The 20,823-nt window shown below is 41.1% G+C and overlaps 3 protein-coding genes and 1 non-coding gene across 8 annotated transcripts; all 4 read right to left on the reverse strand.

Annotated features, from left to right (window-relative positions):
• Positions 1-176: 176 nt before the first annotated feature.
• LOC4347865 (uncharacterized) lies at positions 177-9,116 on the reverse strand. 4 transcript variants are annotated; one of them, XR_010734849.1, is made up of 12 exons: positions 8,637-9,116; positions 6,292-6,388; positions 6,033-6,199; positions 5,683-5,877; positions 5,457-5,585; positions 3,845-3,915; positions 3,456-3,756; positions 2,131-2,622; positions 1,211-1,306; positions 1,084-1,139; positions 882-999; positions 177-526 (listed from the first exon to the last, which is right to left on the reverse strand). XR_010734849.1 is itself a non-coding variant. In XM_015755796.2 (11 exons), exons 1-11 carry the CDS (start codon positions 8,655-8,657, stop codon positions 479-481), a joined length of 1,284 nt encoding a protein of 427 aa, XP_015611282.1. In that variant the 5' UTR covers positions 8,658-9,116; the 3' UTR covers positions 177-478. The 4 variants fall into 4 exon arrangements, 3 of the variants coding, with proteins under 3 accessions (XP_015611282.1, XP_015611281.1, XP_015611283.1); XM_015755796.2 differs by lacking the exon at positions 2,131-2,622 and having other exon boundaries at positions 8,652-9,116; XM_015755795.3 differs by lacking the exon at positions 2,131-2,622.
• Positions 9,117-11,450: 2,334 nt separating this feature from the next.
• TRNAR-CCG (transfer RNA arginine (anticodon CCG)) lies at positions 11,451-11,523 on the reverse strand. Its single transcript has one exon. It is a non-coding gene; the product is annotated as a tRNA-Arg (tRNA).
• Positions 11,524-12,617: 1,094 nt separating this feature from the next.
• On the reverse strand, positions 12,618-17,283 carry LOC4347867 (thiol protease SEN102). Of its 2 annotated transcripts, none has more exons than XM_066303935.1 (3): positions 16,624-17,281; positions 15,944-16,314; positions 12,618-12,912 (listed from the first exon to the last, which is right to left on the reverse strand). In XM_066303935.1, exons 1-3 carry the CDS (start codon positions 17,084-17,086, stop codon positions 12,910-12,912), a joined length of 837 nt encoding a protein of 278 aa, XP_066160032.1. In that variant the 5' UTR covers positions 17,087-17,281; the 3' UTR covers positions 12,618-12,909. The 2 variants fall into 2 exon arrangements, with proteins under 2 accessions (XP_066160032.1, XP_015611287.1); XM_015755801.3 differs by lacking the exon at positions 12,618-12,912 and adding an exon at positions 15,083-15,226 and having other exon boundaries at positions 16,624-17,283.
• On the reverse strand, positions 13,370-14,820 carry LOC9271338 (uncharacterized). Its single transcript, XM_015755798.3, has one exon. It carries the CDS (start codon positions 14,817-14,819, stop codon positions 13,572-13,574), a length of 1,248 nt encoding a protein of 415 aa, XP_015611284.1. The 5' UTR covers position 14,820; the 3' UTR covers positions 13,370-13,571.
• Positions 17,284-20,823: the final 3,540 nt, after the last annotated feature.

The raw sequence follows: 20,823 nt of genomic DNA on the forward strand, positions 1-20,823 counted from the left end.
TTTGCACTTGAATCATAAAGGGTTGTTACAGCAAGGATGAGATGTTTAGCTCGTATCAACTGTGTAAGGTCTTTAACATTTTGCAAGTATGTGTACATGTCCTAGCATTATTTTTATCTTGTTGACTTCACTTTGTATATTTTTCTTTCTGCCATGTAAAAGCAAACAGCTAGCGATGTGCAAGTTGCAGATAGCTAATTTGTCAAAATAGAGTATTTGCATGGCCAACAGGCCAGCAGTTTGACAAGTTTTAGGAACTGTTACCTCGAAAGAAAAAAAAATTCAGACAAGTGCTCAAAATTAAGGTTCCTCACAGTTACCAGACAACTCTCACCATGACTGATTACGGAATTGAATTTTACCAGCCCATCATAAACATACAGTAAAAGCTAATGGCGTCGAATTTCACCAGTGCATCATAACCAATACAGTAAGCTCGCTAATGGTGAGTTATCTTATCTCCTCTCCCTCCTTTGCCTTAAGAGGAGGTGCTCTTATCTGATGCTGTTCCCATCCTCTGTTGTATCTGTGATGCAGAAATCCCAGGTTCAGTTCAGTTCGACCAGGGCAGACACATAGCATGCTTATTACAAAAACAACAAACTATACACAAACACCAAACCCTTTTGAAAAGAAGTAAGTTTAATCTCAACTTTTGCTTAATGCATTATTGCAAACAGCTACTGACCCTCCCATCCCAACAATTTATGAATGTTACAAAGATGTAAAGCAGAATAATAAAAGGCTGAAACTTAAAATGACTACTCTAGCTGGAGCTAGAGATCCATGTTATCCATAAGGTCACATGCAGGTAAATAATTCAGCAACAATCAGATTAGAAGTGAAATGCAAAGTAACTTATATTCATAGTATGAAAATACCTCAAATAAAGCTTGGCCCACAAAATCGCATTCATCTTTTTTTGAATCCACGCCACAAAAAACTCTCCTCGTGAACAGGCGTGACTCCAAAAACATATGGTGTATGAGTTGCCACCACCTTTTTAAAAAGAAAGACATCAAGCTGATAAATTCTATATAAAAACACAAAGAAGTTGATGATCGGTTTTAGATTTATACATACCTCGTGGAAGCAAACACATGTAGATCTCTATCCATGTTGTTCATCTCGTGTAAGATCTGAAAGAAACAAAATCATATTATGATGTCTCTAAACAACACAAATAATTTGATAGGTGAAGCTTTCTTACCAGGGAGATTAATGTTTCGTTGTTGATAGCATCTAATTGTTGAATCAGTATAATGCAGGGTCTTCTCGCTGTAGCTCTCAGGAACAGGTCAGACACCTAAAAACAAATCTAAATAAGTGAAAGGTGAAACATCTCTTGCAAAATTACACGTCCATGTCATCAAGCAATCTTAAACCGCCCGATATTTTCATTAGTTGATACTCATGCCACGTTCTCACTCTCCAAATCAAGGGGCTAAAAAAAGAAAGAAAATCTCGCCGTTCGCCGCCCACGAACCACCACCTCCTCCTATAGTTGGCCATATGACCCGAGGCCCGACGGCCCGGCACAGGCACGGCCTGACTGGGTTGGGCCCCTGCCAGCATAGCCCGACAGCCGGGCCATGCCTAGGCTGCTCCCTTGGCACGGGCCAGCTCGGCACGGCACTGTCAAAAATAGTTGAGGGATCCAACATAGACTTACTTCAGCCATTTGAGGCACGACCCAAAGAGCAGAGGGATACAAAATAGACTTATTCCAGCCATAAAAGACTCAGCCAAAAGAGATGAGGGAGGCCAATAGACTTATTTTATCAAGGAGCGTGATGGGCTTGTTAGCATAATCCTTGCTGCTGCAGTCAATAAGCTACAGGTAGGATAGCTAGTAAGAATATACAGCTGCTTACAGATGGTAGTAGTAGTAAATTTAGATTTTACTTTAGCTGTAAACAGCAAGATAAATAGTATGTCAGTTACTGTAGCATAATGTAGCACCGACTTAAGATCCTATAAAAGGACATGTACCCCTCTTGAGTTAAGCAAGATTTTCAGCTCATTTTCAGTTTCAGTTTCCGCTAGACTATTGAGTGTTGTTCAGAAGTGATCCTACCAACAATTAGTATCAGAGCTAGGTGAAAGGAGTGAGAGAGATGGAGGAAGTACCAGCTGCTGGAGCAATGCTTCCACCTCTTTTACTTGCTCTCCTTCAAATAACTTACATGCATTTGGGTAAATCTAAAGTAATGGCTGTCCTCTCCTCTCCCGTCCCTTCCTCTCCCCGTGGCGCTTCCCCTCCCACCAGCCCCACGCCGGCGGCCACCTCCTCGCCGGCGTCCTTCAGGCCGGTGCCCTGCTCTCCCATAGCGCCAGTTTCTCCCTCGTCCAGGTTCCGTTCGGTTGGTCGTTCAAAGCACCAGCGTTGGTGTGGGTTGAGTCCTTTGTCCGATGACCCCAGCCCCTCGTCGTACAAGGAGGCTCTTCTATCGACGTCGGTGTCTCACGTCTCCAAAACGCCATCCCCAGTTATCTCGGCGGCGCCTTCCCCGGGGACCTCTGCGGTGGTTTCGGCGGTGCACTCACCGGTGTTTTCGCGGTCGCCGGTGGCTTTCCCCAAGTCGAACGCCGGCTCTTCCAACGTGTGCTTGCGGAGGCAACCTGGTGAAGATGGTTGGATTGAAGTGAAAGCCAAGTTTTTTCGCCGTCGGCAGCAGCGCCAACCTCGTCCTGTGCCTGTCGACCTGAGGGGGCGCTGTTTCAACTACTTCTATTGTATCAGACCAAACTATTTTGTTTCTATTCTCCATACGTTACACCACAACTTCATAGCTTTCACATAATCTATTTAATATTTGCTTTGTATTGTAAAAATAATCTTTAAGTCAGCTTAAATAATATTAAACAAATCCTCTTGATTATACACACTTCCACTTCTATACCTATACACTCAGATAAATAGCACGTTGAATTTGTGTAACTATCTCAAAAATATGAAGTAAGGTAGATGATTTACGAACACTTAATTTTCTAGCAAGCTAATTATTTGCTTTCAGAAAGCAGGTTGTTCTCATAGTAACCCTCTTCCTGTAAATCTCAGAATTAGTACATGCATGCTTGCTGCCATTTACTTTTTTTGGCTAACATTTACACTTTGCATGGGTTAGTTACAACCTCTATTTTCGAATCCAGCAAGAAGAAGAAATACTTGCTGGATCGATCTTGACCAGTGCAGACAGAGGTGTCAAGCGAGTTGTTCTTGCTATTTTTACTCTGCTTCTACATTACAAAGTTCACTAATAACGGGGAAGATGTGTAAAACCATCTTGCAGAATTCGATATGAAGATTCTTTTTACACAACATTCATTAAAGGATGGTCATAGTCACACAAATGTGCAATTTCACAAATATAGATGCATGGTTAATAAAACTAAATTAAGAAATACCGCATATTCAATAAAATTGAATCAATAAATTTAAAAACAACACTTACCGCCTTTGACCCAGTATTTTTAAAATCCTTCAGCACTTGCATTGCATCAATGACTATGGAATCGAATGACTGTGTTGCTGCAAAGAGTTTGGTGACATCACTCTTACTGAGCGAGGTGTTCCCATACAGAATGGCATTTGTCACAACCCAGCGTGAATTTGGATCAATCGACTTGTTTGTTTCCAATAACTTTAGAAGAGACATTCCAACACCATCCCAATCCCCCTCTTTCTCATCATTTCCACAATAAAATCGTGTCCTGATTCTTGAGAGAATAGTCGGGCATATCAGGTTTATCCACCTTGAAAGTCATGTAATATTATTAGAACAAAATAATTTATAAATCCATGCATCTAAAATAATGTTTTAAAAAGTAATTTGACACTAACCTCACAGATACTACCAGAATAGTAATACGATGCCCGAAAATCACCCAAGGATCATCAAGCAGCAATTTAAGCTGGATGCAAAACAAAATGTGTGTATGAGCTAAGAATCTAAAGTAGTGAAAGAACTAATCTTTCACGCGAAGTTACCATATCCACGTCATCAAAAAATTGTGAGCCATCCGATTTTCACTCTAAGCGTTATACTGAAAAGAGCATATGCAAAGATAGAATCAAATGAAAAGTTGGAATACCTTATTGGGAATTTCTTTTAACCCCTATAAAGGCACTTAATCTGAATATAGACTTATCATCATGGCCTTAACAAAGGTAAAATGAGTAAATAAGAATTTATAATTTCTATGGAAAATGGTTTAAATGTACTACTATTATATATATGCTCTGTCCATTCATTTTTAGATGGTTAAGATGAAGAACTACCAAAGTTTTTTAATGCTTTCAGTATTGACATTGAAAAAAATGGTACTCTTTAATACAAGCTGTTCTTCAGGTAATAGCGAGGTGGAGCTTTAAACAAAAATTTACCAGATTTAAGTAAATTTGTATTCATTTAAATGAGAAAACTGCTGATTCTCAATAACCAGATTTATGTTTGGTTCGCACTATGTTTATACATTCATTTAAACTATTGACACTTGAATTGTTTATCTTATTGGTGGTCCTATTTTATTTTGGTTCAGAACACATTTATCAGAGTCCAGAAATATCTTATATAAATTAGATACCACAAATATACAACGTGTGCAATCATACTCCAGAAATATCGTATATAAATTAGATAGCACAAATATACAACGTGTGCAATCATACTTGACTGTATCTACGTGTACTGTCATCGCACCTGCTACAAGTCTGATGACAGATTCATCAATATGAACAAGCTCAAGGCTTCCACTTCTGGTGGTTAGCTTCGATTAATTGTATTTGCATTGTACCTGTTCTGTATCACTGCATATGCATAACTCAAGACAGTGTGCCAGCTGAAGTTTTGTGATCATTTTCTAGAGGTTATTGGCTATTTTGCTTTCCTTAGTAACACAATTTTATTTGTACTGTCATTGTTAGATGGAGGTTCTTCAAGAATTATAATTACTCTCTTTGATTTTTAGAAGTAAAACATTTTAACTATTTCAACAGGTCACATTAAATATGTTTACAACTGTAGTTATAACAGAAACTTCGCACAAATTCCATTTCATAATAATACAAGAGTATGAATGCATCTGAAACACCTTGATGTCATCATGATCAAAAACATTTTTCCCCCTTAATGAACTGGCAAGAATCACTGACAGGTTGTTGTTTAATACTCTGTAGAGTAATGAATATTCAGTTTTGTAATTGGAAGAGAAAAGGTAGTATATGCACTGTAAAATATTAAACATTTACGCTTGAACATAGTATTTGAGCCTTGAGCGAGAAACATTGGATTGTTATTAACAGGTCCTATGATTCCGCAAAAAAAAAAAAAAAAAAAGGCATAAGTATACAAGTCGTCCATACGGGCATATAAAGTCGCGCAACGCGTGACTACGTGGCTAGTTAAACATGATTCCCTAAAGGTAATTGAAAGGCTGATTCTGGTAGTAAGTACCTGGGTGGTTGTTATGTCAGTCATAACTGTTGAACCACATCTGTTGTGAGGGACCAACTCATCAAACCGGTCAAGGAAGATCAGAAGTGGACCATCACGTGATTCAGGTCTCTGTATGCAGGTGTTGATCTACAATTCATTCAATAGTTAATTATAATAGTATCAAATACAAACAAATAAAATGACAAAAATTAACTGTGAAAGTATACCTTAAGCCATATCTTACCTGTGAGACAGAGTCAGAAGGGAAGTCCTTGATGAGTGACGAAGCATCCACGCTCGCAACAGGAAGACCAAGGGTCCTTCCTATCCCTTCAACCACAGCTTTTTTATCACATGGACCATGTAAGAGAAATGTCATTTTGCCCTTTGTGGCCTCATGTGGGAGGTGAGTATAGTAACTCATGAAATTACCAATCATCTGCAAATTAACAAAGATACAACATGAGAAACAAAAAAAGATCAAGATATATAGTCAAGTAAAGGCCTTAGACAAACTAGAACTATCTCATCCTTAGACAAACTAGAACTATCTCAATTCATACATACCACTAGAAGAACTAACTCAATCCATACCTTACTGGCTCTGCCAACCACATTAGAAAGAGCGGGGTCATCCACCATTTTCATTTGCAGAGGAGTTGCAATGACTGGATGTAAGATTGGTGGGTACAGGGTCTCTCCAACAGTTTTCTCATCACTACCTTTCCAAATCATGATCTTGGTCCCTGAGGTAATTTGTCCTGGGAGTTTATGAAAAGAAAACACCGTTGGTTATAATAATTTCAGTATGCACTCAACAGATTTAAAATATATATGCTGGAATAAGTCCAACCTGTAGTCATAGGCAGAGTTCCTAGAACCTTGAAGATCCCTATCTTTTCTTTGTTCACTAACAAAGGGAATGACATCCCTGGATACATCACACCGATCTACAACAAAATGCAAAATATATGAGAGTGGTAGTGGACTACAGAAAACTGCAGATGCTATCATGGTTGCTGCTTGGTGTTTTCATTGAAACTATCAACATCTAAACAGAAGAGCCATAGTTTACCAAGATTTTCAGTTTTCTATAGCCAACAGAACTAGGATCGATCAATAACTGATGCACAACCATCCATTCCTCCACCCTGACCGTGTTCTTCACCGTTACATGTGTTATTACTTTGTTGCCTATTTCACAGCTACATGACCCCTTATCATCCTCTTATTTTTGGTTAGTGTCATGTGTCTCTGTCTTTGCCACTACATGAGTTGTCAACCTCTTGTCTTTTTCACCGCTCCATAATCCCATTATCCTTTTATTTTTCGTTGGCACGCCCGCTTTATAGCACACACACACATACATTTGACATGTTTTTTAAGTAATTAGTTTGATTTTATACAAAATTTATTCACCAATCATACATTTGAAAGGATATATATACTCTCTCTTAATATACTTTAATTCCAAAACTTCGTGTTAACCATACACAATACAATACAATACATACAATAATTGGCAACCAAATACAACATGCATCATTAAATAGTTGCTAGAGATCTTCAGGTTCTTGAGTTATTTCTATTATGTACTCACAGTAATAATTTGATGCTTGGATCATCTCAACAGTTTATCCTCTCATCTGCTGATCATGGAAAAACAAAAGAAGATCGATTTTTGGAACATTCGACATATTCGATACAATATCTAAATCACTTGGGTGATATTCTGGTTTCATATATAAAGTGGTATGCCGAGCTTCTGATTGCTTTTCAGCTGCCAGCATATCATATAAAAGGCATTCTGGTGCATTTGTGCCTTAACCATTTTAACAACAAATGAGCAAAGGAATTCATAATCGGCTTTCCTTTCTCCATGGTGCCATTACTCTTGAGCAGGACAATAACAAAACGGTGGTTTTCACTTATTCTTACTCAATTCCAACCCTACAATAACAAAACGCTTGAATATTCATATAGATTAAAAAGTTCTTTTAGATATAGATCATAAAGTTAAAAAAAAATAACAAAGAAATATTTTTCTTGCACTGTTCATTAGTCACGTGCATATTAATTTGTACCAGCTATTGGTAGACTTGATGTTTTAGATATCTCTACATGTCAAACATCTTTGCTGAAGTAGGATATGTATAGCTGAGCTCAAACAAGCAAAGGAGGAAAGCATGAAAAAGAAATCAAATCTTTGTTGAAGTTTGGGCCCTTCTATGCTAAGAAGTCAGAACTTATTGATATTAAAACTGGAAGCAACAGATAGTACTACTTTTAGTACATATAAGTAACTCTGTGGGAATTCTTATTAGAAAGAACTGTTGAAATCATTTTTCTTTGAAATGCTATACCACTTCATTTACTCACTTTCTTTTTATAGTTTTCAAGTACACAAAAGACATGCACACACAGCACTAGGTACGCACACTATCATCTAACAACATTCAGGTGACTCCTCAGATCTTATACAGGTATTCCAAGAACTGCTGTAAGAAACCTAACAAAATTTGTTTCAGTTTATAAGATAATGATATACGTTGAATCTTAATAAATTTGTCCGATGTTAATTCACTTTGTTGTTGCGGTGTTTTTTTTTGTCCAGATAATGACGTAGCTCCAACTTCCATGGAAGCAAACATCATGTGTTACATCTTCCATAACTGAGTAATTTTTTTACCAAATTCTAAATTTAAGATTGGTTACACATTATAAACTAAAATCTGTGGTTACCATCTTTTACTGGTCCAGAAAACTTACTATGCAAAGCCTATTTTTTTACCCTCTTGACTGAATCCAGTCAATCCACAAACAGAATATGTTCTCTGAATGGATGCAATCAGCTACATCCTTAACAATCATGGTGTGCACATCCCACTCTTATGCTGTAGAGTTTATTTTTCCAACATTCAACCAAATATATATAGTGAAAATAATGGTATCACGAAGTAAGAAAATTACTACTCTCAAATAATAATAGGTAAAGTACAGATTTGTTTCCCCAAAATCCAATCCTGTGATGTAGTAATAAAGAACATAATTTACTTCCAGACTTGAAGATATAGAAACTTAAAGGAAGTATAGCTTAGCAGTAGCAATCACCATCTATTGAGACTTGAAGATAATAATAATAGTTTAATCACAGAGAAAAGTTCATCCAGATCTGCATTGATTGTACTAAGTAGATACCAGCGGAGAACCAACCACCATCGTACTGCTGCAAGGGCGCAACTCTCTTCCAGATTGGCCATGAACTCGGTGGCGTCCTTCTTCTATCACCACCTTGACCTACCTCGGTGGAGATTGGGAGCGACGGGATGGCAAGAAGATGCGTGATGAGGATGGAGGCGCAGCGGTGGAGATAGAAGGTAGGAGTCTGCTCTTCTTCTCTGTGGGCGGAGCCTCCTCCTCTTCCTTGTCTGCCCCCTCTCCTCTAACCATGGCGCCGGGGTGCTCGTCGACGGCGTCTTCGTGTTCGGTGGCTCCCCAACGGCGCCGCTCATCCGTCAATGCTAGCTGATGCCTCGGTGAAGGGGACGGAGGAAGATTGGAGGAGGATGCAGGATGCAGCAGCATGCAGTACTGGAGATGGAGAGGAATCAAAGGATGAGGTGGTAGTGGTAGGCCTGATGGCTGCTGCTGGGTAGGGGGAGAGGAGTCGGCGGCGGCGGAAACTTACTAGTAGATGATTCCTTCCTTCTATATAGGCCGGTCCTGTTCTATCACTGAAATGAAATGGAGGCCCATAAAAAAGGCCCATGTACTCTCGCAACTCTTCTTCTTTTTTATTTTTCCCGTCGTACGTGCATGCGTGCATATGCAAGATGAATAATAATAATAATAAGAAGAAGAAGAAGATCAAGATGCATATGCGTGCGTTGCTAATCCCTTCTTCCGTAGAGAATATAGTATACGAAACAGTGTGCAGTTTGTACAACAACAACAAAAGGGGGTGAAATTAAAAGGAGTTAGCAGCTTTAATTCAAGAGCTAGCAGAGCGTTATTATGCAAAAGGAAAACAAATCAATCAATTTGTTTGCAGACCGAAAGATAGATACTTGAGATGATATGCATGCATGTTTAGACGACGACGAATTGAAGCAACTTAACTGCCTGCATGCGCCGCGCCGGGGTTTACCTGGGTGGCGATGTGGTGCGGGGTAAGTGAAGCAGAGAGATCAGCATCATCGTCCATCGGCGTGATGATAGCCTTGGTGATGTGAGGGAGGTCGTCGAGTAATGTGATGCGAACCGAGGTTTTGGGCTTGATGCCCATGCAGTCAGCCATGTCCTTGGAGATCTGCAACAACAAGCGAGAGAGAGAGAGAGAGAGAGAGCGCAAATCGATCAAGGGAGAGCAGAAGAAAAGAAAAGAAAATGAATCGTTAACCCAACTTAATTACCTCCATTACTGATGCTTCCTCAGTGGTTGAGATGTGCCCTTTCCAGGGCAGCGTCCAGATCTTGACGCCGGCGCAGAAAGAGCACACGCCAGCGCCGGCGCCGCACTCCCGGCAACGTGCCTCCACGGCCGCCAGGGAGGGCAGCGTCCACCACAGCACGCGCGGCGTCGATGGGAAGGAGCGCTCGGAAACTGCCGTCTCCGTGCGTGCCCTTGGCCGTCTCCGGGAGAACCACAATCGTGGCATCCCACGGAGAGCTGCTCATGGAGGAGGAGGAGGAGGAGGAAGACATCATCTCTCCTCTTTTTTTTTTTTTCTTCTTCTTGATGTCTCCTCTCCTCTCCTCTCCTCCCTCCCTCTCTCTCTCTCTCTGCCTCGCTCGCTGCTGCTTTTATACAAGAAGAGAAGCAAGCCTCCCTTGAAGAAGAAGAAGAAGCAGCATGCGCTGCTTGCCGTTGCAACTTTGGGATCAGCGCTAGCAGCTGCCAGTGCCAGTGTCAGACGACTACCTTTTGTCAGGAGGAAGAGCTAGCGCGCGTACGTATCATCACAAAATTAACTCCATCATATCCAAGTCGTTTTAATTCCTTTTACGTCCGTAGCAATTACATTACACTACTAGGTAGTAATTAACTAAGATTAAGAAAAACTTAATGCCATTCTTAAAAATAAACTAATTTTATGATCTACATACGTACTAGTACTGTGTGACCGATCATGCATGAATTAACGAAGAGAGATATAATTAATTAAGCATATTAAATTCCCTCTATGCTCTATCAATCTAGTGTACAATTAAGTCAAATGCATGCATTGTATACCTTCTTTCAAAAACAAAACAAAAAATAATTACTCCAGTAAATTCCTTCCCCGTTCTTATTAATTTGGTCGGTATAGGAAAGAAAAGTTAGGAGGAATTCAGGCAGCAGCAGCAGCTTTGCTGTACTGTGTACTACACATGCATGCATGCATATCTTGATTCGTTTTCTCGTCGTCTACGCGAACGTGCTGGGCCCTGCATCCGCATTTTGGACACAAACTCGATCAATCCCGTCCTAATCTAATCTAATCTAAAAATTAACCAAGTTTTACGCTGTCAAATCAAATCTGCACTACGCCATACTATGCGGTTTTTCTTTTGCACGGTTAATAAACAATTAAATATTAATTAGCTCGAAGAGCATTTTGCAAGGTTCCCCTAGCTACTTTTTTTGTCACCTCTTTAACTTTTTCCCATTTCATTTTCTTTTGACTGCCCGGCTTGGGCTCCTGCCATGCTATACGTACGTACGGGATTTAATTTGGACGGTAGCCACAGAGAGCTACTCCACTACCTCAGCAATAATTCAAAAAAAAAAAAGTTGCACAAAGGACTATACATGCAGTCCATACCTTTCATTTATTTACAGAATATTTCAGAAACAAAAAGGATTTGCCCAATAAAGGACTACATGAACCTTACATTTAGATAATGGAAAGTTCGTTAAGTAAATGAAAACAATGCAATGATGAATTCAAATATTGAAGCAGCTAACATAATTACTATTATTTAAAAAAAAAGGCAAGAAAATTCCAGAACATATATACAACAAAAAAAACACGACCACGATGGGACTCGAACCCACAATCTCCCGCTCCGGAGGCGAGCGCCTTATCCATTAGGCCACGCGGTCATCTTGCCAGAAAGTCCTGACTAATATTTATTTACTTAAATACATATATAAAAATACGACTATCAATACTTTGGTTGAGAGTTTGGAGACAAAAGCGCAGAAACAATTCTGGGCAACCATTATCCAGCATATATATTCATGGTATTTACGGACCGACTAGCCTGCTACCTATTCGTACCTTCCCGCCTATACTAAATCGCCATGCGGTATAACTTTTAAGAGAGAGCTTAGGATGAAGCTACTGTTCTAATAATATATATAAAATATAACACCAAGCCCTATATTGTAACCAACTATGTACATATATTTGATACAAAAACTATAACACGTCAAATCCGCTCCGACCTCCAATCAACCACCCGTCGATCTAGCCGCAAGCCTAAGCCAACAAATCTCCGTGCCGTCTTTCCAGCCGTTGGACGACCTGAGTGCCATAACTAGCAATCTCACTGTCGAACGCAGCTCACCAAGCCCGGACCACCCCCGCTCGAAATGTTCGGTTCCACTAATCGAGAACACTAATTGCTTCCACCTTCAATCAACCACTGTCTCTTTGTTGAAAGAAGAAAAAAACGCGAATATTAGGGAAGGACCTAATATGAAATAAATAGAAGGGGTGAAAATTCGAACCCAGGCCAGCTAGCTCACCATTTTGTGGAGCTAGCCAAAAGACCCTTGGACGTCTGTGTGTGTGTTTTGAAAGCAACAAACCCAAAGTTCAAGCCACCTGTCTGAAATTTACTCGTAGTCTTCTAGTGGTATCCTACAGCACTCATGTGGACACACTGCACAATATTTGGATGGGGTTTTCCAAGGAATGGGTCCTTATATGAGGATGCGAAGCCACACCACACACATGCACGACCCTGTATCACGACTTTTGCAAAACATTTTTCTTTTCAAACCCACCGATACCAAGTATATCGAGTTTTCTCAAACAGTTTCTAGCATGTTTTCCCAAAGTAGTGAAATCGCAAAGCAATGCGGGTAATGGGTAATGGGTAGATCCATCGGTTACGCAAATCGAGGCCAATCAAATTAATGTGGGTACGCTAAACATGTAATTTTATAATAAACACATTTTGTAAACTAATAGCAATATGACCGAAGAGTAGCTGGTCTTCAAATCTTATCAATCCTTGCGCGAGGCAAATTTCTGGAACAGCCACTATGCCATGAATTAGAGAAAATTGTACAAGACCCTACAAGTAAACAATATTTGTAATAAAAAAATAGTTTCATTAGATATATCTCATTTTCAGATAAAATTGGAAGTGGCACAAAGTCAAGGGTGGTGCTAATGGGCGGGTGGTCGCTGTGAGCGATCACCTGTCCCCCTCCCCTAATACGGCTTCTCTCCCCCTTCCTCCTCCCATTCTTCTCTTCCTACTACACCATAAATTTAAAAAAATAAAAAAAACAAAGTTAGAAAAAATTATGTGTGTGTATATATATATATATATATATATATATATATATATATATATATATATATATATATATATATATATATATATATATATATATATATATATTTGAATTCAAATTCAAATTTAAATTGGGTATATAAACTTTTGACTTATAAACCTTGGGTCTCTAAACTTTAGATGTATAAACTTTAGATGTGTAAACTTAAGGTGTACAAACTTGTGTATAATAAATTTAATAAAATAGAAAAGTAATACGGTGGCAAAAAAAAAGGGTGATAGCAACGGGATATATACCGTGGTGTAGTTTATCTGTACTTTTATCCTCCTGTGAAATTAAGCTGGCTGAATTGTGTGCAAAAATCATTTTGTAGTACTGTTGTAATGTACTATAGAGAGAACAGTACAATTAAGTCGACTAGAAACAGCATGCATTATATTCATGCAGCGGCGCCATGATACGTGGATGATCAGGCCGGGGTGAAATTAGGAGTGAGATCGGCAGCTAGGGGTAGCGACGTACTACTCCTGAAACTAAATAGTAATACTAAACTCATTAAAGTATCACTTTAAAATTTGAAAAATTGGAAGGGGAAAAAAAGAAAATTACACTAATTGTTATTAGGCATAGGGTTTAGATAATTTTGGTTGGATGGTGGGGCGTGGTAGGAACCAAGTGCAGCAGCTGGCAAGCCATCCAGGAGGCAGTTCATCCAGCATTGTGATGGTGTCGTCCTCCAACCTATACCTGTACACCGTACACCTGTCCAGGAGCAGGAACCCTCGTCGTCCTAGCCCGCGCCCCACGCTGTCTATCATCAAGTAGGCGCACCCGCCGTCCACCTCGCCGGCCAGCTGCCCCGCCTCCACGGCGAAGCTGCTCGTCCACCCCAGGAACAGAACGCTGCTGCCCAGCAACCTCCGCCCCTCCCTCTTCACCCACCGCCCGCTCTTCTTCTCCCTCGAGTACACCCACAAGCTCACCGCGCCGCTTCCCACCAGGTCGCCTCCCTTGAGAGGGTAGTGGCCGTGATCCAACAACGCCGCCGCCGCGACATGGACGTACGCCCACATCAGCTCGCCGCCGAGCTCGAAGAAGTAGCTGTACGAGGCAGGTTCGTCGTACAGCTGCGGCAGCGACCTCTTCTCGAGTCTCCCGGTGAACACATCGCCTGGGGCTATGCTGAGCATGCCCACCCTGTAGAATTGCCTGCCCGCGTTGATCACCTTGCCGTCGTGGTACGTGGCGCTCCACTGCTGCCAGAACGACATCGTCTCGGAGTCTATGCACGTGTGCACAGAGGTCCATGCGTCGTCGCCCGCCCGCAGGATGGCCGCGCGGTAGAATGTACAACTGCTCATGCTCAGGTAGTAGAGGAGCACCGTGCCGTCGCCGGTGACCACACCGTCCACGCTGCCAAGATAGCCGGCCATATTTTCCGGGAAGCACCGGGGCAGGTGGGTGGCGGCTCCGGTGAGCGGGTTCACGAGGCTGGCCCCGCCGCTGCCGACGGCGAGGACGCGCCCGCCTGGGCCGTCGGTGTCGCGCACGGCGAACTTCTCGCCGAGGCAGCTGGCGCGGGAGACGCGGAAGGTGGCCTGCTTGTGGCCGGAGACGGAGCGGAACAGCAGCTTGTCCTCGTCGGCCCAGCAGGGTTCTCGCCACGGCGGCGTGGACTCGTCCAAGCACCTCACTAGCCACGGGAAGAACAAGGGCGGCGGCGACACCACGGCGTCGCGCCAGGGCTTGCAGACGGCGTGGAAGTGGACGTAGTCGGCGGCTTCGCGGAAGCGGCCGGAGATCTCGCGGATCAGGTCGGCCGGGAGGTCGGGCCACCTGGACACGCAGGTGGTGGCGTCCCCGGCCATGGCACGACCCACCCCTATATGTTAATTAATTCGTCGACACTCTCGCAACCTTTGCTATATATATCTCGATCGATTATGCATGCATGCATATATGTACGTATCTATGTGGACAGAATTCGTGTCCAACTACAGCTACCGCCGTACAAAGACAGATCGCACTGATTTATATAATCTGACTAATGTTTTGTTTTGTCTGGCAAATTAATTAGAGAACGTATACATGATGGCCCATCTCCGATATTATATTGGGCTCCCCCATCAAAGAATATGTCTATTTTACCTCCCTCATCTCTTACCCTTAATTAAATCGCCTTCCACTACAAAAAAAAAAATCTGTGTATATGTAACATATCCCCATCTTTAAAAACCGGTGTAAATTGACTTCTTGATGGTTTTAGATGTTGTTTCTGCAGGTGGGAGGACCACATGTTAGTGAGATATATAAAAAATGTGTGAAGGACACAAAAAAAAAATTTACACTTTTAAATATAAACTAAGATCTTCGACAAAATGTCACCTTACGTGCCCCCCTCTTAGCTTAACATATGGCTCTTGTATCCACCATAAATGTCAAATCTATAATATAATCTCATAAAACAAATAATAGTAGTGGTACATCGCTGATAAAATGCCGCCTTATGCATCTCTCTCTTACGAGAGCGGCCATACGTACGATTATTTGTGTAAGATGCTTGTACGACTACGACCTAACGTTTCCCACCAAATGCCTATGGCATTTTCCAGCCGTTTTTTCTAACAAAGCAACACAAGACGTTCATCTGTTAGCAATCATATAATGATCGTACATATAAACCATATGCATAGTATTTTTGCTTTTGTATTGCGCAACATGGTCCTTAATTACACACCACTAGAAATTAAACTCGCATTTATCGCACATGACAGACAAAATGCATGTTTATCACACATTTTTATGTACTATATATAGGAGAAAAACCAATTATAAGAGATATGATTGAAAAAAAAGGAAAAAAAGTCAGATGCTAAATCAATTCTGGAGAAAAGCCGGGAGGAATGGATCAAATCAACCAGACCACCTCCCCTAACTCATTTTGCTACAACGATTAATCTTAATTTGAAGTAATTTAAATTCGATTAATTACCTCCTTGTAGAGCTGGAGGCTTTGGGTGGCTTCGATGGAGACCGCGACCGGAGCCCTGTAGACGCTGCGCTTGAGAGCGGCCTCGCTGGCGGTCACATCGACTGCGCCGTCCATCTTCACCACGGGCACTGCAGGAGTATTCCTCCTGCAGGCCCGATCCTTGGCCTCGTATGGCGGGTAGCTGCCAGCCGGGCTGATCCCCTGCTTCACGGCGTAGCCATGCAGGACCGGGAAATACGACCCGCCGCCGATGCAGTCGCCGGCGCCGGAGCAGTCCAGCACCTGCTGCTCCGACAGCGTCACCAGCTTCCCCGTCGCGATCGCGTTCGCGCCCTCCACCGCGCCAACCGCCGAGAACGCCCAGCAGCTCTCTTAATGATTATTAGCTACTATATCAATTTTGATTCTATGTATATATATAAATTCCAATCAAACCAAACTACTTTAATTTACCAAATTTTAAGGGAAACTATTTTGATTTCTCGAGTAGAGTAGATGTTCCCTCGTTATTTACATATCACTTAAATAATTATATTTTTTAAAAAAAATTGAGAAGATGTATTAACATGTTATATCACTTCACAGACATCTAAGTTTAAATTCAACTCTATATCTCGCATCGAAAAAAAAATCAAATTAAACTAGAACTAGTTAACGTATTTTAACTGTATACTACTTACCGCACGTACCCTGCTCCCTGGCAGGAGTGACAGCTCCGTGCTGTCTCCAGTCCCACGAAGCCGCCACGTCGCCGGCCAGCTCCAGCTCCTCCTCAGCCTGGGGAGCCCTAGCCATGGCAGCGGCGTCCACCTTGGTACCGGTGTACTTGGCGACGAACTCCTCGAGCGTCATGTCGGCGAACTTGTTGAGGCCGAGCTTGTAGGTCATGCCCTCCTTCTTGTTGAACTCGCTGACGTACCTGGCGTTCGCCTTGAACGCCTCGAACCTGCTCTCCGTCTCGGCGACATCCATGTCCAGCGACGAGGTGTGCACGGCGCCGCGCCACCTCTGGTAGAGGCTCCACATGCTCTCCTCCGACTCCAGGTCCTCGTCCGTGAACGGGACATGCGGCTGAGGCGCCGACGCCGCCATGGCTGTGGCCATCAGCACAGCCAAGACCCCTACTACTAATGCCTTCTTCATCTCCGTATGTATGTGTACGTCCGTGTATCTTAATTAGCTAGCCTGAGGATCTCTTTCAGTGATGGGGAAGAATGTGTAGATCGATGCATGGGATTGAGGCCGCAATTTATAGAGCTCGATCGCTGATAGGTTTTTATGCAGCAGGTGCTCACACTCAATTCTCATAGATGCGCGCACAAACACTTTATTTCTACGAGCACTTCTAAAAAAAACTAGGCCGATGTATATTAAGATCGATAAAGTCACCACAGTCACCTTCTTGTTGACATGTATACCGTACTAGACATCATAAGCATCTCTAAAATATTAGGCCGGCATATCTTGAGATTTATAACGTCACCATAAATGTCTCATCATCGACAGATACATCTTCTATATATCACTATAAGAAAAAATAGCTAATTTGAATCTAGTTAGACATATTTAATTAACCCAACTAGTTAAAGATACGCTCACTTCATTCATGCAAAAGGTTGAGCTAGCTAGGTAATGTTAGACTTTTACTCCCTCCTATTTTACTTAATCTCTAGTCCTTCAGCCATCTATTTATTTCACATCAAGCTAATGCCTGATTCTTTAAAATTTATTATATGCATAATGATGATGTTCAAGGAGGATATACTATGTATATATGATGATGACGGGGAGTGGATTTTTGTCCCTCGAGGGAACATTCTCTCGTTTAATTTGTGCACGGCGTTCAAAAGTTATCGATCAAAATATTTGAAAATTTTTGTCAAGATAGATCAATATATGATATATCTTTTTCGCAAACATACGAGTTAAAATTCGACTTATATAATTCGAAACAAAATAACAAATTTGACTATAAATTACATATTCTATTTATAGTCAAATTTATTATTTTTGTTTCTACTTGTATATATAAGTTGAATTTAAACTTGCATGTTTGTGAAGTGACATATAATTTTTTTTATGATTTTTTAAGTGACATGCAAAAATGAGAGCATATCCCCTTAAAGAATGAATTAAGTTTTCCATGATGCAGCAAATTAATAGAAGCAATATGCATGGGCATGTGTATCACGAGGGAGAGAGCTAGGTACGAGGTGGGTATCAGTATCAATAGTGCAATGCACCAATAATTTCAGGTGGGTATCAGCATCAGTACTACTGCAATACACCAAATGATTATTTCCCGGGTGCAACAGGAAGTGGCCGGATCACTACTATATTTCCCCTATGCACACGGAACCGGAAAAGTGGAATTTGTAAGTGAAGCTAGTTCCCTCGTTTTCTCAAAATACATGCATGTAGTTATTACCAAGATATCTGAAATTTATTTGTGACATTGCCACAATATGTAGTATGTACTCCATCCGTCTCAAAATAACTTCATTAATTTTTCTCCATCCATTTGTTCTATGAAGGCTTTATTTTTAAGCAACCAATGCATTAGGATTTGATTAAAGTGAAATGCATACTAATATTTAATTTAAATTTTTATATTGGTATGTGCAATATGGGCTAAAAATGAAGTTATTTAAAGTTTGAATTCAATTCACACATTAACAAAAAAAATATATACTATTAACAACACCTGCGCGCACTATTCATCACCTTATCAGTGTACTCTATATTATTAAATATTTTAGTTTAATATTACTATTTGTATTATTATTTGAGGTGTAAATGTATATCAAGGAACATATCCCCTCAAGACAAGAAAAATATTTGGATGTATCCTGCTGCAGGACCATATCCTATCCACTACGACGCGCACTGAGATCCCTGGACTGGTTAATGTCTGTTCCTGTCGTCGAGGATAAAAAAACATCTCTATAGGACCTGGTGCAAAATGGATTCGGATCGTCTGACGTAGTCGAAGTTAAGTCAGAGGGAAGTAGCAGCGAGATGAACCACACGATCAGCATCGGACGGCAACGGACGGCAATCAGTGAACTTAGATAAAACGAACGGGCTCACCTGGCCCACGGCAACAAAATCCGGCCCAGGAACAGCCTCGCTGTCGATTGCCGCGTTCGCCCACGGCTGCCGCGCTCCCGTCGCTGCTTGATCATTTTTTCACACTCACTGATTGCCGTCCGATGCAGATCGTGTGGTCCATCTCGCTGCTACTTCCCTCTGACGTAACTTCGACTACGTCAGACGATCCGAATCCGTGCAAAATCTACCTATACACTGCGCACCAAATCTTTCCGAAATAAGATGATTTCTAAATTTTAAAATTTATTTATTTTAAAATATATCATTTTCTTTTTTTTTTTACTTATCATGCATTGATAATGGAAGCTTTTTCTCTGGCTTACGTTTCAACGGCGTTTATTTTAAACTGAAAGAGTGCATTTATTTTGGGACAAATGGAGTAATTAGCTTCCTAACTTCCTTCACTGCTCCTCTGTGGGCAACGGCTGGCCATGCATGGAGTCTATACCATTGGTCCGATTCTCCGGCTAAGAGCAAAACTAATAATACAGTCGATTTGTTGACTATAAGGTTCATTGTAGTCTTCTCTCAGTCCACCCATATAATAGTTAGCTCTTTACAATTAATATATGACCCACTTGTCTCCTTTACAGAGTTTTTCTTGGTTCTTGTGTCCAACCCGGCTGTAAGTTTACAGCCCGCTTCTCCTCTCTTCTATCCTCCACCTCAGCATTTAGTCGACTTATTATACTTGCTCTAATGGTGCATGTATATACCGGCGTAAGCTCGTTTTAGACTTTACTATTGTATTTTTGGTTTTGTGTGCAACGTTTGACCGTCTGCCTTACTTAAAAAATTTTGTAACTAGATGACAAGTTGAGGGACCTTCGGTGTACTTTTTCCTTGTGCTAATCATCAGGCCCAGGCCAGACCAGTACAGCTGGTTCAGCCCAGTAGTCCACCATCCACATCCACCACAACTATGGGCAAACCCCATATTCTGGCCCATTCCAAAGATGGGCCTAACCGGGACATGAACTCTCCCAAACAAAAACATCATGCAATTCTGGAATTTTATATAGTTATAAAAACTGATGCCCAAAATAAAATGTTTTCATGGAGGCTGTTCACATTTTATTTTCAGAAAATGGAGGCTAATTATGTACATGATGATATATTTTCTGTTCCCACCAAAGAAAGTAATCATCGCTTCATGAGAGAATCTCTGTCCCACATTTGACATTTCCTAATATGTTTCTGTTTTGAGACTTCGCTTTTCTGCCAAAGAGAAAATATAGAACAATTTACAAATAAACTAGAACTTTTATTAATTTTCAAGCACAAAACATACAACAATACATGCGACGAACACACTGTTTTAGTTAAACTCGACCCATACATATATGCCCGGCCGTTCCTTTTTATTTTTACACGTGCGTCGACATGCACATGACGACGTACGTGTGCATACTATTACCTTATTTATTTAGTTATGAATAAATTACCTTATTTATTTAGTTACGAAAATATGCTCACAGCTCACTGTGCATATATCTACTTCTACTACTACTTAAAAAATAAGAGGTGCTTCCATCGTCCGTCAAAAAAACCGGGTGAAAAAAAACCGGAACGAATCCGATTCATCAACGCGGTAAAAGAATATGTCCGATTCCACAAAAATAGGAAACAAACTCCCATCTGTTTTCGTTTGAGCTGATTAGGACTTTGTTTCTGTTTGGGCGAATAGGACTTGGTTTGAATTATACCAAGTCCTATTCGGTTAGCATCACCAGGAGAAAAAGTGCATATATACATACATAGTATAAAAA

The sequence above is a fragment of the Oryza sativa genome, chromosome 9 (genome assembly GCF_034140825.1).
Source record: "Oryza sativa Japonica Group chromosome 9, ASM3414082v1".
Lineage (NCBI taxonomy): Eukaryota > Viridiplantae > Streptophyta > Magnoliopsida > Poales > Poaceae > Oryza > Oryza sativa.